This window comes from Aspergillus steynii (assembly GCF_002849105.1).
Source record: "Aspergillus steynii IBT 23096 chromosome Unknown P170scaffold_5, whole genome shotgun sequence".
NCBI lineage: Eukaryota > Fungi > Ascomycota > Eurotiomycetes > Eurotiales > Aspergillaceae > Aspergillus > Aspergillus steynii.
The window spans coordinates 1,148,188-1,170,061 of NW_020194402.1; the positions used below are offsets into that span (position 1 = coordinate 1,148,188).

Genomic DNA, 21,874 nt, shown 5'->3' on the forward strand with positions numbered 1-21,874 from the left:
GCGGCCCCGTACCGGAGCCCATAGGGCTTGGTAACCTGTTCAAACCCTGTGATCTCGCCACCGCGCTTCATCCGGTATCGCAGTACTCCGTCCGTCAGTTGTTCCTCCACGACGATCCGGATCCCATCAGCTTCACGCACCGCCTGGCAGAACACAAATTAATCTAGTATTTCCTCTTTTAAGTTTCAATTCCTGCTGCCCTCGATTTGTTCTTAACATGGTCAATATTATTCAATCGTCACAACTGGACATCTAAGAAACAAGTACAATCTGTTGCGAAGGCTCTAGATAATCACGACAAATAAAGTACTCTCTAATGAAACAGCAACCAATCCAACGATACCTTCACCAATTAAGCTTAAAGAGATAAACACGTAAATAAAATAGGCAAGGGCCTCCAGTATTAGACAAGTAGAACCCGATGCTTACGTTCGAAGGCCATATACATCCCCAGCATGCCTCCGCAAGTGTATCTCGTACAGGACAGACAGATCGCAAAAATTACATTTCCGGTCCATCAAATATAATAATTTAAAATACCTTTTTACTCTATTATAGTCGGAGTATGCCTTGGGACATTAGAAGCATGCGAATATTTGTTCCGCATTCGGAATATCTTTCCTGCCAGAGATACATTCCTTCTCCGATGACGCAGTTGGCGGCGCATCAGTCTTTATTTTTTGAGCTAGCGGAGATAGAACTACATTATTATTATCAGACGGTACAGAGCACTTCTGTCGTCCCCGAAGGGGCCCACCCTCCTGAAAACCGCAATATTGTATTCCAGCAGCAACAGCTTTATTGTATTGTATCTACTCATCCTCTAATAAATCAGTGGTGGGCCAAGTGAAGAACATCTCAACAAGAAGAATCTGCTCCGGTGGTATTACAAACTCTTTCCATAATACCTCGCGCGCGGGCTCGTCACTGACAGCCCCACCGGTCAGCTGTCGCTTAATGTTAATTACTGCCTGTTTTTAACTAAAATCACGGCATATTTCCTTCCGCCGTTTTTCTTGCAGATGCTGACGCAGATTATGGACTTTACACTTCTGGTCCTCTAGCATCGCTCGCAACGCTGGGTTATAAAAGCAGCCGCCGCACTAAGAGTCCAGCTCGAATTACCAGTGTATAGCTGATTGTAGTTCCGGGTCCTTCTCCACCGATTCCCGATCAGCGTCACTCAGATACCGTGGTCGCCGCTGATCAATCTAATGGCTTATCCGGGTCATAGCTTTAGAGAACTCTTCATCAGGGTTGAGGCCGCACATGATCTCCTGTAAGCCGGTATGTCGACGGGGACGATAGTGTTTAATAAACGTTCTGCTAGTAGCGTGGGCCATGATCATATTGCGTTGTGCTTCACTGATGAAACCTGGACAAAAGACTCAGTCTATCTGCCATTGAGAGAAGAGAACTTTGGGGGTTTATAGTTTACTTACCACTCTTGTTAAGCAAATCACCTCCTCCGTATCAGAACTGGTGAGAGAAAAAATGATTGAGGAAGCCGTGTATCTCACTGGATGTCTTGAGCTGTGTGTCAAGTGTGTTTCCATTTATAGGCGTCTCCTACAAAATACGGGGCTGACCACAGATCACATCGACCTTCGGGAAGATATAGTAATTATCTATCTCTTTTTTTAAGGGGAGTGGCATTTTCTGTCGGCCATCTTTAACAAGTAGCCTCCGTAGGTCTTCCATCGAGGTCAAGTGAGGCGCTTCAAACGCATGGACGTAAAATAATATGCTAAAGAGCAGGACGTGCGGGCTGAAGACAAGTGATATGCTGTAGATAATTTCAGGTAGCAAGAATGTGTTTCTAATTAACCAGTTAGTCTGATTGAAGCAGACAAGCCATGTGATAGGTAGGTATATAGTATCGGGTGGCATTTACAGCTTCGACATGCCCAGGACGCTTTTCACAAACTAGGGCTCAAGTTCTATTATTGGCACCGGAGGTCCTCCGCGCGGATCTTGCTGGAGTGATAATTGTAAATGCTTGAACTGAAGATAAAGTATTGCCTGCTTCCGGTTGACAGTAAATAGCCTAATAGTATTGTATAGACACAGAATAATCCGCTGAAACCCCAGGTGGAATCGCTTTTCCCGGGTTTGAAGGATTGTCTCGTTGAATGGGACCATATCTTTGATGTATACTGGGGCACTTGCCCGCAGTTGTTTGTTAAGGCCACGCTTGTTGATCAAGTGCCTTATGCCCTGTCTGTTCTCGTCAGAGCAAGCCTTATTGAGATGACAGGGGGATCGAAAAAAAAAAAAAAAAAACAAACCGTGCGAACTGCCTCATCCATCTCTTTGCTCATCTTATGTTTAGTAACCCGTGTGTAGTAAATTTGAAAGTATTTCCAATCCGCCTCCAGGGCGCTAGCCTTTGTATAGCCTTTCTGACGGTGATCATCGGGACTATACTCCAGCTTCAGACACTAATTAAGAAATCGATGCATGTTATTTGGAGATGTCTTATGCAGTGCGTCCTCTGCATCCTCCTATTTTAGATCGGCGGACGGCTTCTTTGCTTTGATTTGGCAGAACCTGAGATAAGGCATGTCGGTTAGTTGATAGTACCTTGCTGTAATCTTTTAACAAGATCCTAGTCACCTACTAAGCCCAACGCTCTTTCAGTTGAAGTTTCAGCTTCTTTGTATTGTTGGATCGGCCGTAATCCTCCGGTACCTGGGCCAGGTCCTTATCCGTGTTATTATCTGGAAGTTGGTATAGGGCGTGGTGGACACGCTCCACATTCGATGTGTCTAGTTGTGACGGTTTTGTCCCAGTACTTGGACTTGACTTCTTCCTAGTAATATATCGACCAGCTGGAGGGGAACACTCCGGCTCGGTAAGATCGGTCTCAGAGGAGTCGGGCTCGAACGGTCTGTTACTGTCGGTATCGATGGGAGAGGTACAAGAGGAATTGCTGGTGATTCGGTGGTTGCTGACATTGGGCCTCCGACGACGATGCATGGTCAGGAGATTATGCCGACCGTGGAAAGGAACTGCCGAAGGGCTCGAGACGTTTTAATGCACGACTGAATAGATAGCACGGAGGCACAAGGAGAGGGAGAGCTCTGGGATGGTGGTTGAGTCGGAAAGAGGAGATAATGTTGGATGGAAGACAGTTGGGGAGAGGATATTTATAGCTATGGCGGCTGGGTACTGGCCAGAGTGCAGCGGGCGGGGTGAAGGAGGCCATTTTCGGCGCCCTCGTAGGGGTGTAAAGAGCGACGGTAAAGCGAGCCCTCAGAAACCAAGATGTAAGCGCCCACACGATGGCAGCCTGAGGCAGAAGCGGTGAGTGAGCTGGTGCGTGGTCGAAGCAGGCGGGAGCGTGGCGGAGGGATGTTGCTGAAAGGCGGCCATTTTCGGCGGCAGGTGCCGCCCAAAAAGGCAGCGAAATAGCAAACCGCAATTCTTAGAGAGTAAAAAGCTTAAAAAAAACTACTTCTATCGCGAAAAAAGGCTCTAGTCTAAAGATTAAGCCTTTTAGTAAAAAGAAGTAATACTTGACACATGATTATACTACTTATTAAATATTTATTATTAGACAAGAATTAACCGCGGAAGTAAATAATTAAAATAATAAAAATAAAATAAAGATAACAGTTATGTATCTAGATTATATATTAAGTGATCTTTAGAGAAGTGATTCTTTAGATAGTTATTATTTATAAGAATAAAAGGGCTTTTATAAATTCTTAGAAAACTAATTAAATAATCTAGAAAATTATAGATAAAACACCTAGTCTAAGATATTATATTTTAAATCCCGCGAGAATAAAAGTGATTATACCTACTTTTAAAGATAGAAGAAGACTAGGTCTGAGCTTAGGGATAAGGCAGAAAAAATAGATTATTTATAATTTTATTTATTTTATAAGATATTTAATCAGGAACTTAAATAAAAAATTTATAAGTAATCTAAATTCCTAAAATTAGAGTAAGAGTTAATCTTACTAATCTTACGCCTGTATTTTTTTATAAAGGACTACTAACCGGGACCTGGGAGAAACCAGTAATTAAGCTTATAAAATCTAAACCTAGACTAGAATTATTCGGGACAGGGGTTTTTAGAGTTTATAAAGAATAATAAGGTATAGAAAGATTTACTTAGAATCTTATAAAAAAAATTACCTAATAAAAAAGTAGATCTTATAAAAAAATAAAATAATTTATTATAGGTTAAGTACTTTAACTATAGTAAACTAGACTACAAAGTATTTAACTACTAGTTAAAAAAATTAGTATAATTCTGAGGTTTACTAGTGGGAGGTATTAGTTTACTATAGATAAATAAGGAAAGAAGACTAAAAAAATTATTTCTTGCGAAATTTTTATTAATAAAATTATAAAAATAATTAATACCCTCAAGTCTTATAAAACAGAATAAGATAATAACTAAATAAAAAAAAAGGGACTTAATAAAAATATTGATTAATATTAGGGTAGAGGCAAATCTGGTATTTTTTAATCTTACAAAGAAGATAGAATAGAAAAAATTATTTATTTAGTTTAAGATAGCTAGGGTAAATAGCTATAAAATCTTTTTACAGGGGATTATATAATTTTATTTAAAATTAAAGGATTTATAAGATTATTATAAGATTTAAATAAAGTTTATAATAATATCTTCTAGTATATTAAAGATAATCTTAGGAATACTATAAATAATTTAAAAAAAATCTATTATTTATTTTTATAAATATTATCTGGAGCTTTTTCACAAAGATTAGATTTATATTATTTTAGTATCTGCGGAGGAGTAGATAAAAGAATTTAAGAAAAATAAATTTAATTAATTAATTATAATCTATATTTATTAGATAAACACGGCAGAACTAGAAGGATAAAATATCTTAGAATAATTAAAAGATTTTGCAGAGGTTTTCTTAGAAAATCTTATAGAGGGCCTATTTTTATATTATAAAAATATTAATTTAGAGATTTATTTAGTAAAAGATTTTAAATTATAAATTAGTCTAATTTATAAGACGTCTCCCGTGGAAAATAAAATATTATAAGAATATCTTTAGAAAAACTTAAAATAGGAATAAATTTAAACTTTAAAGTTATTTATTAGAGCGCCAGTATTATTCATAATAAAGAAAAATAAAGATTTATAGATATATATAGACTTTCAGGATATAAATAAGGTATCCGCGAAGAATACTTACCCACTACTAAAGATTAATAAGTGTATTAACATATTAACCGGAGTATTATAGTTTATATAGCTTAATTTTTATAATATTTATTATAAGATTTATATAGCCGCGGGCTATAAGTGGAAAACAGCTTTCTAAATAAAATTCAGATTATTTAAGTATTTCATAATATTATTTAATTTAATAAATATACTTATAATATTTCAGGGGTTTATTAATAGCCTATTTTAGGATTATCTTAATAATTTTATAATAATTTATCTAAATAATATTATAATTTACTTATAAGATCTAAAGGATTATAAGAAATAAATCTATAAAATTTTTTGAATTTTATAAAAAACAGGCCTATATATAAAACTTAATAAATATAAATTTATAGTAATAAAAATAAACTTCTTAGGATTTATTATTAATTAGGATAAGATCTAAATAAAAATTTCGCGAGTCTAGATAATTATAGATTAACTAATATTAAAAAGTGCCTATAATATCTAGAGATTTATTAGATTTATAAACTAATATCAAAGATTTATCTGATAATTCTCAGGTTTAACTATAGCTCTAACTAAAATAACTAAAAAATTCCTAAATAAAAAGGAGAGAAAGTCTAGTCTAGATTTTTTAATTATAAATATAAGAGAAAGCTTTAGAAATCTGAAGGAAGCTTTCGCGAATATAATAATTATATATTATTTTTATAAGGATTTACCCTCGCGAATAAAAACAGACATATTTATTTATATAATTAGTGTAATTCTCTTATAGTTAAATAAAAATAATTAATAAAGACTAGTTACTTTTTTTTTTATAAAATAATTCCCGCAGAGTAGAATTACAGGATTTATAACTAGAAACTACTTATAATAATAAAAGATTTTAAGAAATAAAAATATTATCTAGAGAGGATAAAATACCTTATTAAGATCTTTATAGATTATAATATATTATATTATTTTATTATAAAAGAACTATTATGAAAATAGGTATAATAAGTATAAAAGCTTATAAATTTTTCTTTTATTTTAAAATATTATCTGAAAAAAAAAACCTAGTAAATATATTTTTATAAAGACCTGATTATAAAAAGTCTGCCTATTAGAAAAATATACAGGAGCTTAATACTAAAGCTCCCTAGTAGTTTATAAATCTTTTAGATCTAGGAATAAAGCAGGTAGTTACAAAAAGAATTTTTATAAAAAAAACTACTGCGGCTGACTAGGCTAAAATATAAGTATAGACTATAAAAGTTATTTATAAAAAAAGATTTTATTAAAAAGATCTTTCAGAAGAACTGTTAAAGAAAACTTTTTAGTTATTTTAGATAAATATTTTTATATAAAAGATCTGTTAAGGATTTGTGAAGCCTGAAAAGTTTACTTATTATAAAAATAAAAAAAAGGGTAAACTAGCAAAATAAAAGTCTTGCGGAGACTAGTTATACTAAAAAAATAAGTTTTATATTCTAGATAGTTTAGAATTAAGGCTAGCTATCCTAGTAAAACTTTATAATAATTTATTTACTAGGTATTTTATTTTATAAAGAACTAATAAATTAGTCTTACAGAGATTTTACTAGCTATAGATAATAGTATTTATTAAAAAATACTATATAATTTATAAAAAATATCAGGGAGGCCGGAAGGTTTATAAAAAATAATATAAACTATTAAAATTACTGCTGGTTCCTGGGAAGATCTAAAAATAAATAATAATAAACTTTATTATAGATCTTCCCGCGAGCCTGCTTATAATAAATAGTTTACAAGTCTCATTTAATTATATATTAGTAATTATAAACCAATTTACTAAAATAATATATTTTATTTCCGCAAAAAAGATAATTTACAAGGAAAAGTTAATATAAATACTAATTTATAAAATCTTTAGACTCTATAGTATGCCTGTAAAAATAATTACTAATTATAAATTAGTATTCGCGAAGGGTTTCTGGTCTGAATTTATATATTATTTATAAATTAAGCAGGGGTTAAATATTATATATTATTTTTAGATAAATGGCCAGACAGAGCGGTTAAATAATATATTAAAATAATATTTATAGGTATATATTAACTTTAATTAAAATAATTAGGTTAACTATCTTCCCCTTATAAAGTTTATATATAATAATATTTAATAAAGCTTAACCCAGGTGTTACTTTTTTATATATTAATTAGGGAATATCTTAGGATAATTACCCTAGTCTCGCAAGAAAATCTAGAAATAAAAGAATTAGTATAAAAATAAATCTTATAAATTAAAAGAATTTATAAGATAATTAAAAAATTATTAAAATATACTCGCGAGTACTAGGCCCAGTACTATAACCAGAAGAAGTAAGCAAAAGTATTTACTAAAAATTAATTAATCTGGTTATTTTTAAAGAATTAGTAAAGCCTATAGCTAAATAAAAAGCTTAATTAACTAAGCACAGGGCTATTATATATAATAAAAAAAATTAGAAAATAAGCTTATTAATTAAAACTTCCCGCAGGGGTTAGAGTATATAATATATTTTATATATTCTTATTACGTAAGTATTAAAAAATATCAGAAATAAAATCTACAAAGTAATTTTTTATAGCTTACCAGAATAAAAAACCCCAGAAATATTATATAGAAAGGCTTCAAGCAGAAAAGACCTGGAATAAGATAAGAGAATTCTTAGTTTAGTAGAAGAGATATTCTTGTGAGAAAGATATAATCTAAGAATCTATTATAAACTTATATTATTTAGATCTGTATAAACAGTTTATAAATAAAAAAAAAACTATTCTTATATTAAAAAATAAAAAAAACTTTTTTCTAAGAGAAAAATAATAAAAATTCTAATAATACAGGCTTATTTTATTAGTATTAAAATCTTAACTGTCTCGCGTGTTTAAAGAATAAAATACTATTAAAAATATAATAATATATTATAATAGAATAACTATTATTCAGTAATACTTATTTACTTGTAAATAAGCAGGTAATACCGCGGTATAAGTAATTATGATATTTTTATTTAATCCCGCCAGAAATACAAAGACTCTAAGATATAATATCCCAGGAAAGATTATATTATCCGCAGTTATATCTAATAAAGGGCTATACCCTAGTATAAGTCATAAAATAACTCTTATAATACTAGGCACGCAGGGTAAACCAGGTAAATAAAGCTTTTTTTTAATATAGGGGGAGTCTCTATACCAGTTATTAAATCTATTATTATTTATAAATAGTTAGATTCTCCGGGCCTGACCAGGGAGGAAGACTAAGGATAAAGATAAATACTTATAAGAAATATAATCTTTACATAAATAATTTAATTATACGGGCTATATTTTATATAATATAATCTACTAGTAGTACCAGGGCTTTATCTTAAGTCTCCCTACTAACTAGGCTTTAAAAAGGCGCGGATTTAATTATATAAAATTAGCAAGAAAGTCGGGCTGTAAGTAGCCTAATTAAATTAATTAACTAAACTAATTAATTTAGATTAAAAATAATTTAACAAGGCAGTAGATAGTAGATAGCTATTAAAAAATTATAATAAAAAATATATTTATCCACGGCCGATATAATATACACGAGATAAAAACTGTCATACCGGAGGGACCAGCTAATATAAAAAATATAACTAAAAAAGTTCTATAAATTATTTATATAATTAAATTAAAAATTAATCTGGCTGATATACATTATCTATAAAAGATTATAAATATTAGTACGGAAACTAAAACTCTTTAGACTTATTTTTAAAACAGGGGAAGAATAATAATCTATAAAAAAAAGTCTTTCGGAAGAAAAATATTTTTTTAAAAAATAAAGAAAAGAGATATAATAATAATACTAATATTTTTAAGGAACTTTAACAGTAAGTATAATATTATAATTTACTACACGCGGGAAGCCCATAAATAAATCTAGAAATTAATAATCTAACCTAAAATAAAAAGTTTTATAATATAAAAAATAAAATAAAAGCAAAGTCTTATAATATAAAAAATAAAATAAAAAATAAATTTCTGTAATACAGAAAGTAAGATAAAATTAAAATAAAATAAATTTTATATATTATATTTTATAAAGCATACTTAACTTTTAAAAATTAACTTACTAAAAATAATAGTTATTAAAAAAAAGAAAAAAAAAAAAAGAGAAACTATAAAAAAAACCTTTTTATAATATAAAGTTAGAGGTTTAGCAGTAAATATAGAAGATATAATATAATAATATTTAATTTAAAAAAGGCCTCACAAGACTAGATAATAAAAATAGCTATAATAAAATATAATAAATTTTATAATAATAAACCTAAGTCTAACAGATTTACAAGCTGCTAATATTATATAGGCCGCGAGGAAGAAGATTAAAGTAATCTTTTTTTTTATAACTATTTTTTTTTAAAAAAAGTTTTTTTAATAATAAAAGATTTTTACAGATATTTCGCGGAGGTACTTTATAAGATTTACTAAAGATAAATTAAGCTAACTATAATAGATTTTGCAAATAGGATATCCTAGATAAACACTGAGCTCGTGAATAAATTAGGATAATTATATTAGTTAAGTTTTTATAATAAGAGAGCCAGTTTTGCAAGAAGGCTAAAAAGCTAACTATAATAAATTTTGTAAACAGGATATCCTAGATAGAGGAATAATCTTATAAGATAAATCTATAATATATATAAAATATATTCGCGAAAAATTATAAAACTAACTATAATAGATTTTATAAATAGGGTATCCTAGGCAGAGTATGCTTTTGCAAGAACTATCTATATTATACTATACTAAAAGTTCGTGAGGTAGTTAATACTTGTGAATCTAAGAAAAAATAATTTATAAAATAATATTCTTTATAAAATTATAAAAAAAAAATAAACTAAATATTAGTATTTAAAGACTACCAGGCAAAGGGTCGTAGCAGGATAAAAAGGATTAATTAATAACTATATTCGCGAAAAAGGTTTATATAGTATAGTAATCTTATAAGGCAGCAGCCTTCACAAGAAGAGTAATCTCGCGAAGCTTGATAATATTAACTAGTTAATTTTATAAGGTATTTTAGGGACTAAGGCCTTTAAAAAAAAGGAATAATTATAAGGATTTATATAAGATCTTTCTAAGGATGCTTAGTCAGAATAAGTGCTTAGTTATAGCCTAATAAACATATGATAAAAACATGTTCTCGCGGGGGTTCCCCTGAATCCTAGCAATAACACCTTAAGCAGAATACACCATATGTTTAATATCCCTAGCCAATTGCTTTCACGCTGCCTTACCCTTAAGGCACCAAGGTATTCAACCTTATATAAATCGGGTAATAATCTTCAGTTTTAGTTAATTTATTATTAATTTTCACTCTATTAACTACTAAATTAAGGTGTTTTAGGGCTTCAGAGCTCGGGTGCCCTAATCTTAAATACTATAGTTTAGCTATTCTATAGGAAATGACTAGTTTATTTAAATTTCTTACTAAATAAGCCTCTAATTTATTTACTTTAATATTCAGTAATAAATTTAGATAATAAATATAATTATCTTCAGGAGCTAATTCAGGTAACTATTAGATATAATTATTAGTACTCCATTTGATTAAATAAATACCTGTAATTTCAAGGACTTCACAAATCAGGCAGTAATTAGGGCTTTCTAGGCATATAGCCTTAGAATTAAGGTAAATACCTGATTATTTTGCCTTTAAGGCAGATAAAATATTAATATAAAATTATAGAATATAAGCACAATAATATAATTTAAATATTGTTTTATCTTTATAAGGGTTTGAAGGTTTTAAATTAATTATTTTGAAACCTTTAATTAATATCTGCGTGTTTCTTATAAAGATTGATGTAGGTGATTTATAATAATCACTAAATAATAATCAATTATTACAGATATAAGTATCTGCCATAGTATTAAACACCTAATTAAAACTAGTATATTTTTTAATTAATCCTATTAAATTTAAAGCCATTATAATTAAATCAGTTAAAAATTTATTATTTTAATTTATTACTTAATTTATTAATTTCAAGTAATTTTTCGTAGCTTTAAGCACTACACGAAATTTAGGATTCCTAAAGACTCTATTAAATTATTAAATAACCTTAGGATCACGTGACCAATTTTCTGGTTTCTTTAATAAATCATTAATATAGAAACATTAGTCAAATTTATAGTGGCCTTTATTAGGGTCTGATTAACAGGGGCAGTTTTATTCCTTTTTAGGAGTTTTAGGGTTAAACCTAAGGCTTAGGATATTTTCCAAGATATCTCCTTTAAAGGTTGCCTAAGCGATTCGGCTTAATTAATTTAAATATTTAAATATTAGGAATATTTTCATGTGATCTCTGAATTACTTAATCATATTAAAAAATAACAGTATTTTATCATGTAATTTAATTTTATTATTTAATTTTTTGCTCTAATAATTTATAAATATTAAGTAAAACCTATAGATAGCTTTAATAAAATCATATTAAACTCAGTATAGATCATTCACTTCGCTTATTTCAAGCGATTTTGTGTCAGTATAAATATTTTCCTATAATAAAATATATAAATTAATTAAATATTTATTCTGCAGATTTTTAAACATATAATATTATTTAATAATATCGCGTTTTCTTGATTCATTAATAGGAGCTAGTTTTGTTTAAAGGATCTGCAGCACATGATATGGGATTTCTTTATCAGATATTAAAATGCTATTAGCTAATAATATCAAGTTCTTAATCAGAAGTAGAATTAAGGCTAAGCCTTTATTTATATAATAATATTCTCAAAGCGCTAATTTATAATCGCGTAAAAGGTCTTGATGTCAGATGGGGTAGGTAGGTCACGTGGGTTGAATAGAAATTTCAAATGGCTAGATAGAATAAAGGAAATCGATCAGTCAGATGAAGTAAACAGTTCACCTGGACCACCTAGATCTGAAATAGATAGACCAGAGGTCCTACCATTCGCTATACATGTAGATAGGTGAAATTGATTGAATGAATGAATGAAATTTAATTGAATAAATTAAGTGGGTAAATCAACTTGATAAAAAGAATAAATCAATACAGGTCATTAACTACATATTTATAGATAATTGAATTAGGGCTAATTTAATCTGGCCCTAAGCAAACATTATAAACATGAAATTATCAGATCCTTTTAGGCCTTTACTTGTAAGTCATATTATTAATTTAGGCCTTTAAGATTAACCTCATAGATTATTATTAGATTAATTTAGATAATTAAATAATTAAGATTTCATAATCAGAATAATTAGAACAATCAAGATTTAATATATAAATTATAATAAAATTATTTAAATAATATCAGAATGACCAGGGTAGTAATATTTACTTTATAGCTTATAAAATAAATAGGCAAGATATTCTGGACCCTTTGTATTAATCATCTGGACAAAACCATTAACTACAGTGGTTGAAACAAACTTTTAATTTCCTAAATAAGAAATTTATTAACTTATGTTTTCTGACTTCCATAGGATTCTAATAACCGGTGATTTCTTAAAGAGGAAGATAAGCTAGTCTAAAATAGGAAATTCTTTAGAAATTTTTTTTTTTATTTTCTGCTTATATTAAGCTCAGTTTCACCTCACTTTTCCCATATAATTTAGTGGTGGAAGTGAGAGTTTAATAAAGTGAGAGTAAAGTCGTAGTGAATTTTGAATAATTTCGGTTGTGGGGCGAGATCAGGTGATTCTGATGAATCAGGTGATGTCAGGTGACCCCAATTGACACTAGTTAAAATCAGGGCAGATTTCTAGGGTTAATTATAAAAATATTAAATATAATAGTTTTCTAACTTTTATAAAAAAATAATAAAATTAATATAATTTTTAGTAGGCAGGTCTTAATATATTAATATAATTTTTATTTTTTAGTTAATAGCTTTCTTAAGAAAAATAAAAAAATTGTTTTTAGTTATTTCCTCCTCTATAACTAGTTATTAGAATTCAGCAAAAAAAATAAAAAACTTTTAATTTTTTTATTTTAAATTATATAAAATATTCCAGGTATTATAAATATAATTTAGGTTTTTATAAATATAATTAAGTATTTCTAAGATCTTAATATAGTCTTCCAGCTAATAAACTCTGTCTCTAATATATAGGAGAACTTAAATATAAAAAAGTTTTTTTAAGTAATTAAAAATATAGGCTATATAAGCCTAAGGGGTCAGGAAGTAATTATAATTTATAATTATTTTTTTTTTAATCTAAAAAATAAAGTAGTAAAAATTTAATCTAATATTTTTAAATTTATTAGGGTCAGGTAATTATTTAGAAAAACAGATAAAAGTAAAAAATCCAGGATTAATTAATATAAATATTTTTACTAAAATAATTAAAGATTTTTTAGCAGCAGATTTAGAGGTCTGGTCTAGGATATTAACTACAGATATAATAGTCTAGATCACGCGGTTTTATTTTTAGATTACTATATTTTTATTAGCTAAGGCCTAAATAAATTTAAGATTTAAGCTTTTTTTATAATCTGCTTAAAAAATAATAATTTATATAATAATATTTATATCCTGTTAGAGGCAGAAGACTTCTTAGTAAAAATATTCTTAGTTAGTATTAATATTTACTATAAATATATAAATCTGGTTATAATAAGTATATTATTCCTTAGTATATTTAATAATATACTAAGCAAATAGTTTAAGATCCTGAGAAAAAAATAAGGGCTTCAGAATTTTAGGTATATTAAACAAATACTAGCTTTATAAATAAAAGCTATATAATATTAAGGTACAGGCTGGCGGGTTAGTAGAGTTAATATAATAAAGACAGGTAGGGCAGACAGTCTGGCTAGATTAGGCGGGCTAGGTTTATAAGGTCTTTAATTATTATTATAGTTATATTATATACAGGATAATAGACAAAATATAGCTTAAGAAGCTATAATAAGATCTCTAGTATTCAGGCTTTTAAGCAGTCAGGGGCTCAGGATCAGGGACAGGTTCTTCCGGCTTAGCGGTTCCATCTGGTTCTGATGGGCTTGGCGGTGCCTTCAGGTCTGCACCGTGACAATTAAGAACTTAATATTATCAGCTAATAGGGTTTTAGTATCTGACAAAGAAACCCTATATCACGTGCTGTAGATCCTTTAAATGAAACTAGCTCCTACCAATAAATCAAAAAAATGTGATATTATTAAGTAATATCATATGCTTAAAAATCTCCAGAATAAATATTTAATTAATTTATATATTTTATTATAGGAAAACGTTTATACTAAAGTAAAATCACTTAAAATAAGTAAAGTAAATAATCCACACTAAGTTTAATATAACTTTATTAAAGCTATTTATAGGTCTTATTTAATATTTATAAATTATTAAAACAAAAAATTAAATAATAAAATTAAATTATGTAATAAAATACTATTATTTTTTAATATAACTAAGTGATTCAGAGATCACGTAAAAATATTCCTAATATTTAAATATTCGAACTAACCAAGCCGAATCGCTCAGACAACCTTTAAAGAAGATGCCTTAAAAAATATCTTAAGCCCTAGGTTTAACCTTAGAACTCCTAAAAAGGAATAAAATTACTCTTATTAATCAGACCCTAATAAAGGCCACCATAAATTTGACCAATGTTTCTATATTAATAATTTATTAAAGAAACCAGAAAATTAGTTATATAATCTTAAGGCTATTTAATAATTTAATAGAGCCTTTAGAAACCCTAAATTTTATATAATATTTAAAGCCGTAAAAAATCGCTTAAAATTAATAAATCAAGTAATAAATTAAAATAATGAATTTTTAACTAATTTAATTATAATAGCTTTAACTTCAATAAGACAAGAAAAATACACTAGTCCTAATTAGGCGTTCGATACTGCTATAGATACCTATATCTATAATAATTAATTATTATTTAGTGATTTTTATAAATCACCTATGTTAATCTTTATAGGGAATACGCAGATATTAATTAAAGATTTTAGAATAGTTAATTTAAAACCTTTAAACCCCTATAAAGATAAAATATTATTTAAATTATATTATTGCGCCTATATTCTATAATTTTATATTAATATTCTATCTGCCTCAAAAGCAAGATAATCAGGTATTTACCTTAATTTTAGGGCTATATGCCTAGAAAGCCCTAATTACTGCCTGATTTATGAAATCCTTGAGATTACAGGTATTTATTTAATTAAATAGAATACTACTAATTAAATTTAATAGTTACCTAAATTAATTCCTGAAGATAATTATATTTATTATCTGAATTTATTACAGAATTTATTACTAAATACTAAAGTAAATAAATTAAAGGCCTATTTAGCAAGAAATTTAAATAAACTAGTTATTTCCTATAGAATAGCTGAACTATGGTATTCAAGATTAGGACACCCAAGTTTTAAAGCTCTAAAACATCTTAATTCAGTAGTTAATAGAATAAAAATTAATAATAAATTAACTAAAACTAAAGATTATTACCTGATTTATTAATTATTAATTTTAAAATATTAAATTTCTTAAATTCTAATTTAATTAGGGACTAAACTATTTAAAACTATTTATTAGGACCTTATTTATTTAAATTAGGGAATCTACTAAAAATAATATATTAGCTATATATATTGCCCTTATTTAAAATTTTATATAATTAAGGTAATTTTATTAAAAGATTATATGAGTAATTTAATTATTAAAATAATTTAATTTATTAAATATTAATATCACATGACTATTAAATGATTTTATTCAGATTAAGATAAAAATCTAGTTTATTTCTATGATTATATAAGATCTGAAGAGGTAATCTGTAGTACTAGTCTAATTAAATAATTAGAGCAGAACCTATTTACAAAATATTTAGGTATTTTAATCATATAAAAAATACAGATTTTATTTATTAATTTAGGATTACTGCTATATTTATAGCCAGAATTATTAAATATAGCAATATATATTTTAAATCATACTCCTATTTATTTACTAAAGTGGAGTATCCCGCATGAAACCTTATTCAAACATCTTGATTAGCCTTTATTATATATAATACTACTGCTAAACCTCTCTAACCTAAAATAATATAGTTGCCGAGCCTATATAAGGATTTTAAATATCCCTAGGCTTAGTAAGCTTAAACCGAGAGCTTTAATTAGATACCTGATAGGGTACATTACCCTAAATATATGGAAAATATAGATACCCGGTTAAAATAAGATTATTTTAATATATAACTACATCTTTAATAAAACAAAGGTCTATAAAAATAAATAAAATATTCAAATATTTAAACTAGACTTAATTAGATTAGAAAACCCCGAACTGCTTAGTTTTAAAGAAATTAATAATTTAATCTTTTTAATTTCAATTAATTTACCTAAAACCACTAAATTAGGGTTTACTAAGAATAAAATTATTAATAATATTTATTCTAAACTTAAATAAGATGAATTAGAACTATCTAGTAAATATAATCCTATTTATTATAAATCTGAATATAAAAATCGAATTATTAAATTAAATAATTAAAATAATTTAATTTAATTAAATACTTAAAGTAATAAGATTTTAGGAAACTAACCCCTTATCCCATATTCTTAATTACCCGAAGTTATTATTAATAATTTACTATTTAATTTTGATAATTATAACAATTTTTATAAACTACTATCTTTAAAAAGAAATAGATTAGAATCACCTGACCTAGGACTTTTAAAAATATTTTAAAATTTTGTATTAGCTTAAATTAGTAATAATAAATTATATCGAAATGATTTATCTATTAAGCTAACTAATTAGAATAAAATAATGAATTTGCCCTTTTAAGATAAATGGCTAAATATATATAAAATTAAATATAATTAATTAACTAAAATAAACACCTGGGAAGCTATTCCTAAAACAGATAATTTAATTTAAAAGATCCTACTATTAAAATGGGTATAAAAATATAAATTTACTAATTAAGATTAATTATTAAAATTTAAAATAAAAATATATGTTTATAGAGACCTTCAACCGATTAATAATCTTGATTCTAGGGCTATTATCCTAGCCACACGAATATTTAGGATTATTATAGCCTTAATTACTACTTTTAATCTTAAAACAGCTTAATAGGATATAGTAAATATATTTCTAAATAATAAATTAGATAAATTAATTCATGTTTTACTGCCTCCTGGATTCAGTTAATAAAATAAGGTTTTTAAGCTAAAATAAGCTTTATATAAACTATACTGATCCTTATTACTATAGTAATACAAAATAGGGAATATTTTATAAAAATTAGGCCTAAAATCAGTGCCTGAAGATCCCTGCCTATTTATAAATAATTATATAATTTTAATAATTTATATAAATGATATTATTTTACTATATAATTAAAATTATCAATCGAAAATCAACGAATTAAAAGATTAATTATTTTTGATATATAATTAGACTGCGGCATGGTCTTGGTCTTGGTTAGCATTTTGATAACCACCACCACAAAATTGTGGTCTTGGTTAGTGTTTTACTAACCACCACCTAACCACAAATTTTGTGGTTAACCAAAACCACTGTGTGGTTAACCAATGGTTAACCACGCTAGCATAAAACATGCAGATCTTTCCTAATATAGTCTCTCTATCTTCTTTATGCGTTTGATAACTAAGCCAGCATAATGTATCTTTACATATTGTTTTATTATTACAGTAACAATCTCTTCATTTTATCCTATTATGTTGGAAATTATTTGAAATCAGTTAGTATTAAGATATTTCGATATATTATTATCTTATAGATCTAATTAAAAACTACTTTTAGATTATGGTTATTACTGCCGGCTGGATTTGAGGATTTAGTGGTAGAAATTTTGAATATAAGAAGTGGAAATATATATTTAACTTAGATAGAAGATGATGCATCTTTTAGGTATAGAAAAAATAGATTATCTAAATCTACTAAAATCCTGATTTACTACTTTTTAGTTTTCCAGGGTTGTAGAGCTTAAATTTTTATATTTTTAAAATATTTTTAATAAAAGATTACTATATAAAATATTAAAGAACTTCCCATTTTTAAAATATAGATTGGTGGTTATTTAATGGTTATTCAGAAATATCTATAGTTATCTGTGGTTACCTGTGGTTACTTGTGGTTTTCAGCGGTTATCCTATGGTTATCTGTGGTTACCCGTGGTTACCCGTGGTTATCTGTGGTTAGTTCGTGGTTAACCATGAACTAACCATAGATAACCACACCAGTAGATATTAATAGCTAATTAGAGTAGATATTTAACTCTACTGTATACTTGCTTTTGCTATATGTCAAGCCCACGGTCGCGTTTATGTTTATAATCTTCCTACGGAATTCTGTAAGTCAAGTCCTCTTCTCTGTCCTTTACAGACTATTAGTAAAGATAGCATACACCTTCTTCTTTACAGACCAACTCTCTGACACAGGGTTTTATCAATCAGATGATCTTCTCTTCTTAACACCTTATTAAACTGCAACCTCTATCTCTCTATCTGACACTTTATAATATTTATAAGTTATATTACCTTCTTCATTTCAGCGTGTTGGATTTTATTTTTAAAAATTCTGGATACTTTTTGATATGGACCCAAAGATCCAACAATCTCGTCTTGATTTTACTGAATAGTGGCTTCAAACGGAGTTTAGTGCAAAAAAGGAAATAAATACATATATATATTAGGAGAGCAAAAAGAAATCTTCTGTTTAGGATTAGTTTGAGCAGGTGGCTCATGAGCGAACAGGAGAGCCAAAGATTATATGTAAATACTGCTTTGCAGTACTTACTCATCCTCATATGCGAAAAGGAGGAATATCACCTATGAAGACCCATCTTAAAGGTGGCACCTGTCATATAACACCTAAATAAGGTATTGATAAACTGATAACACAATAAGTAAGTATTAATCTCCAGTTAGACCCTCTATAACTAACAAATTTCAAATTATCTAGCTATAAAGATCCCTGAGCACCTCATTCTTAGATAAAACACTTGCCCAAAGTATCCTGTCTCTTATCCTTGTTGCGCGCCTTTTATTCTGTATTCTTGACTGTCCTGAGTTTTAATATCTTACAGATATCTTAGCTCTTGCTCTATTAAAAGTTAAGCTATTATTAGCACGTACTATCAGTCGATAGTTACACTCTAAGATTCGGGAAGGACAACAAAGTGTACTTGATAAACTACCAGAGGATGGTAAACTATCTTTATTACTTAACTATTGGACATTGCTTTTTAAACAAGGATTCATGGCTATTACTAGCTACTTCTTAGACAAGGATTGGGAGTATCGCGAGGCTCTTCTAGGTTTTGAGCCCTTTAAAAGCTCGCATACTGGACAGAATCTAAGCTCTGTGGTAATCGGGATACTTGAGTAATATAAGATTGCTAATCAAGTCTTATTAATCACAACTAATAATGCTACAAATAATAATACTATGATGGTAGGTATCCAGGATGAGCTTAGAAGTCGTGGGATTGGTAGCGATGGGCTTGGTAGTGGTATATTCCGTGTTCCTTGTCTCGCCTATGTGATCTAATTAAGTCTGAATCAGCTTCTCGGAAAGATGAAGGCGGCACTATCTAATAATGAGGTAGAAGATGAGTAGGATGATAATTGTAAGTGCTTAATATGGAATCAACAGCCTAAAAGAGAGATTGTCTATACTCTAAATAAGGTGAGTTCTTCTGAGCTTTACTTGACATCTGGCTAATAATTATTGATTTCTTCTTTAGATCTGCAATCTTGCTGTTTTTATTAACGCAAGCCCTCAGCGTCGTGATACATTTTTAATGACTTAGGCCTAAGAGCCTCGCCTTCTTCCTCTCTAAGATGTCCGAACTTAATGAAATTCAACCTTTCTGATGCTTGGGCGTGCAAAAAGACTACAGGAGAGCTTTCAGCGATACTGTATAGCTTATGGCTATCTCCATTTCCAGCTGGACAAGGAAGAGTGGCGTCAGATTGAGTATCTGCTCTGTATTACTGAGCCGTTCTTCAGATTTACTACTGCCCTCTCAAAAACTAAAGAACCTATTATTTATCTTATCTTTGGTATCTATAACAAGCTTTTTAACCATCTGGAGGACGCTGAGACACAGCTACGCCGGAAGCGGCTCTCTTAGAAGAAATTAATGCTGAGAGTATTATATGCTGCAAGAGAGAAGCTAGTGGAGTACTATCAGGCAACTGATGCTGAATTCTATAGAGATATCTATGGTATTGCTACTATCCTTACACCATTAAAGAAGCTCCGGTTTTTTACCTCAAAGGACTGGCAAGGCGATAGCGTTGACTGGGGTGTAAGATATCGTAAATGCCTTGAGAAGGAATTTCTGCGATATAAGCGGTAATATGGAGCTAAACTATCTGATACTGGCTCTGAGCAGAATTCATATAGAATAGACTATAAGCTTGAGATGATGGTTAACTCACAGACCTTTCTCTAACAGCCAGGTTCTTTTAAGGAAGAGGATGATGAGTTTGCTCGCTACTTAGCAAAAGGTAAGATCAAGTGTATTCTATATTATTATTTATTTATTAAGACTAATAAGGTTTTATAGGGCTTATATCTTAGCACCCTCGGCTATTTTGGAAAGAGCATTAACAAGAGTTCCCTATTCTAGCCCTTCTTGCCCGCGATATCCTTTTTATTCCAGCAAGTGGCGCAGGTGTTGAGCGTCTTTTTAACTGTGCGCGAGATATCTGTCACTACAGACGAGGCCGACTCAATATAACAATAATTAAAGAGCTAATACTTCAAATGTGTGCTGCGAAGTTTGAAGTTAAGCAAAAAGAGATTAATTTTATAAAGGAGCTTGTACTTGCAGGAGAGGCAGCTATAATTAAGCAGGAGCGGGGCTTAATAGCTTCTCTTCCAGCTTTGGATCCTATCAGTGATAATGAAGAGGAAGAGAGTGATAGTAATACTAAGGAGACAGCAAACGCAACAGGTACTTAAAAATAACCGCGAGGAGAAAATTCCTGTTTACAGGATTTAGAACAGACAGGACACGAGTCCCCAGAAAGCAAAGATACATAGTAAGTATCTTGAATTTACAAGAAGCCTAAGATGCCAGAAGGGTTCCAGATAGGACCTTTATAGCTGTAATAGTCTTAAATTATATTTCTTGGTTAGATTTCCTCCCTTAAACACCTAGGCAGTTTCTTTGTTCTATAGTCTCCGCGTTCTATGGATCCTGAAGATAATTTTGTATATAAAAATAGTCGGAATTCTCGTATATGACTAAAACAACAAAATTACCAAAAAAACAGCATAAAAATCTATCTATTTAGCAAGTCACGAGGCTTAGCATGTTTATATTGTTTGTATAACCATGGTTAACCAACTAACCATGGTGGTTAGCAGATTGCTAACCAAGACCTAACCACATGGTTAGGTGGTTAGCAAAATGCCAACCAAAACCACGAATTTTGGTCTTGGTTAGTGGTTAACCATGGTCTTGGTGGTTAGTGCCGCAGTCTATATATAATCTAAAGGATTTAGGTGAAATTTACTAATTTTTAAATATAAAGATTATTTAAAACTGGTAGAATTAAATAATTTAGCTTAATCAAGTAAATTATATTAAAAAAGTTGCTTACCGCTTTAAATTAGCTAATCAGAATTTACCTAAAATACCCCTATCATCCGGTAATTTAAGTAAATCTATAGGGTAACCGCTT

The 21,874-nt window shown here is 28.8% G+C and overlaps 2 protein-coding genes across 2 annotated transcripts; both read right to left on the bottom strand.

Moving 5' to 3' along the window:
* Positions 1-1,926: 1,926 nt before the first annotated feature.
* P170DRAFT_465391 (uncharacterized protein) lies at positions 1,927-2,753 on the bottom strand (the record flags this gene model as incomplete). Its single annotated transcript, XM_024852320.1, has 3 exons — positions 2,617-2,753; positions 2,289-2,550; positions 1,927-2,217 (listed from the first exon to the last, which is right to left on the bottom strand). The coding sequence occupies exons 2-3, from the start codon at positions 2,319-2,321 to the stop codon at positions 1,927-1,929; spliced, it is 324 nt and encodes a 107-aa protein (XP_024703154.1). The 5' UTR covers positions 2,322-2,550; positions 2,617-2,753.
* P170DRAFT_437579 (uncharacterized protein) lies at positions 2,619-3,222 on the bottom strand (the record flags this gene model as incomplete). Its single annotated transcript, XM_024849400.1, has 1 exon — positions 2,619-3,222. Exon 1 carries the CDS (start codon positions 2,977-2,979, stop codon positions 2,620-2,622), a length of 360 nt encoding a protein of 119 aa, XP_024703155.1. The 5' UTR covers positions 2,980-3,222.
* Positions 3,223-21,874: the final 18,652 nt, after the last annotated feature.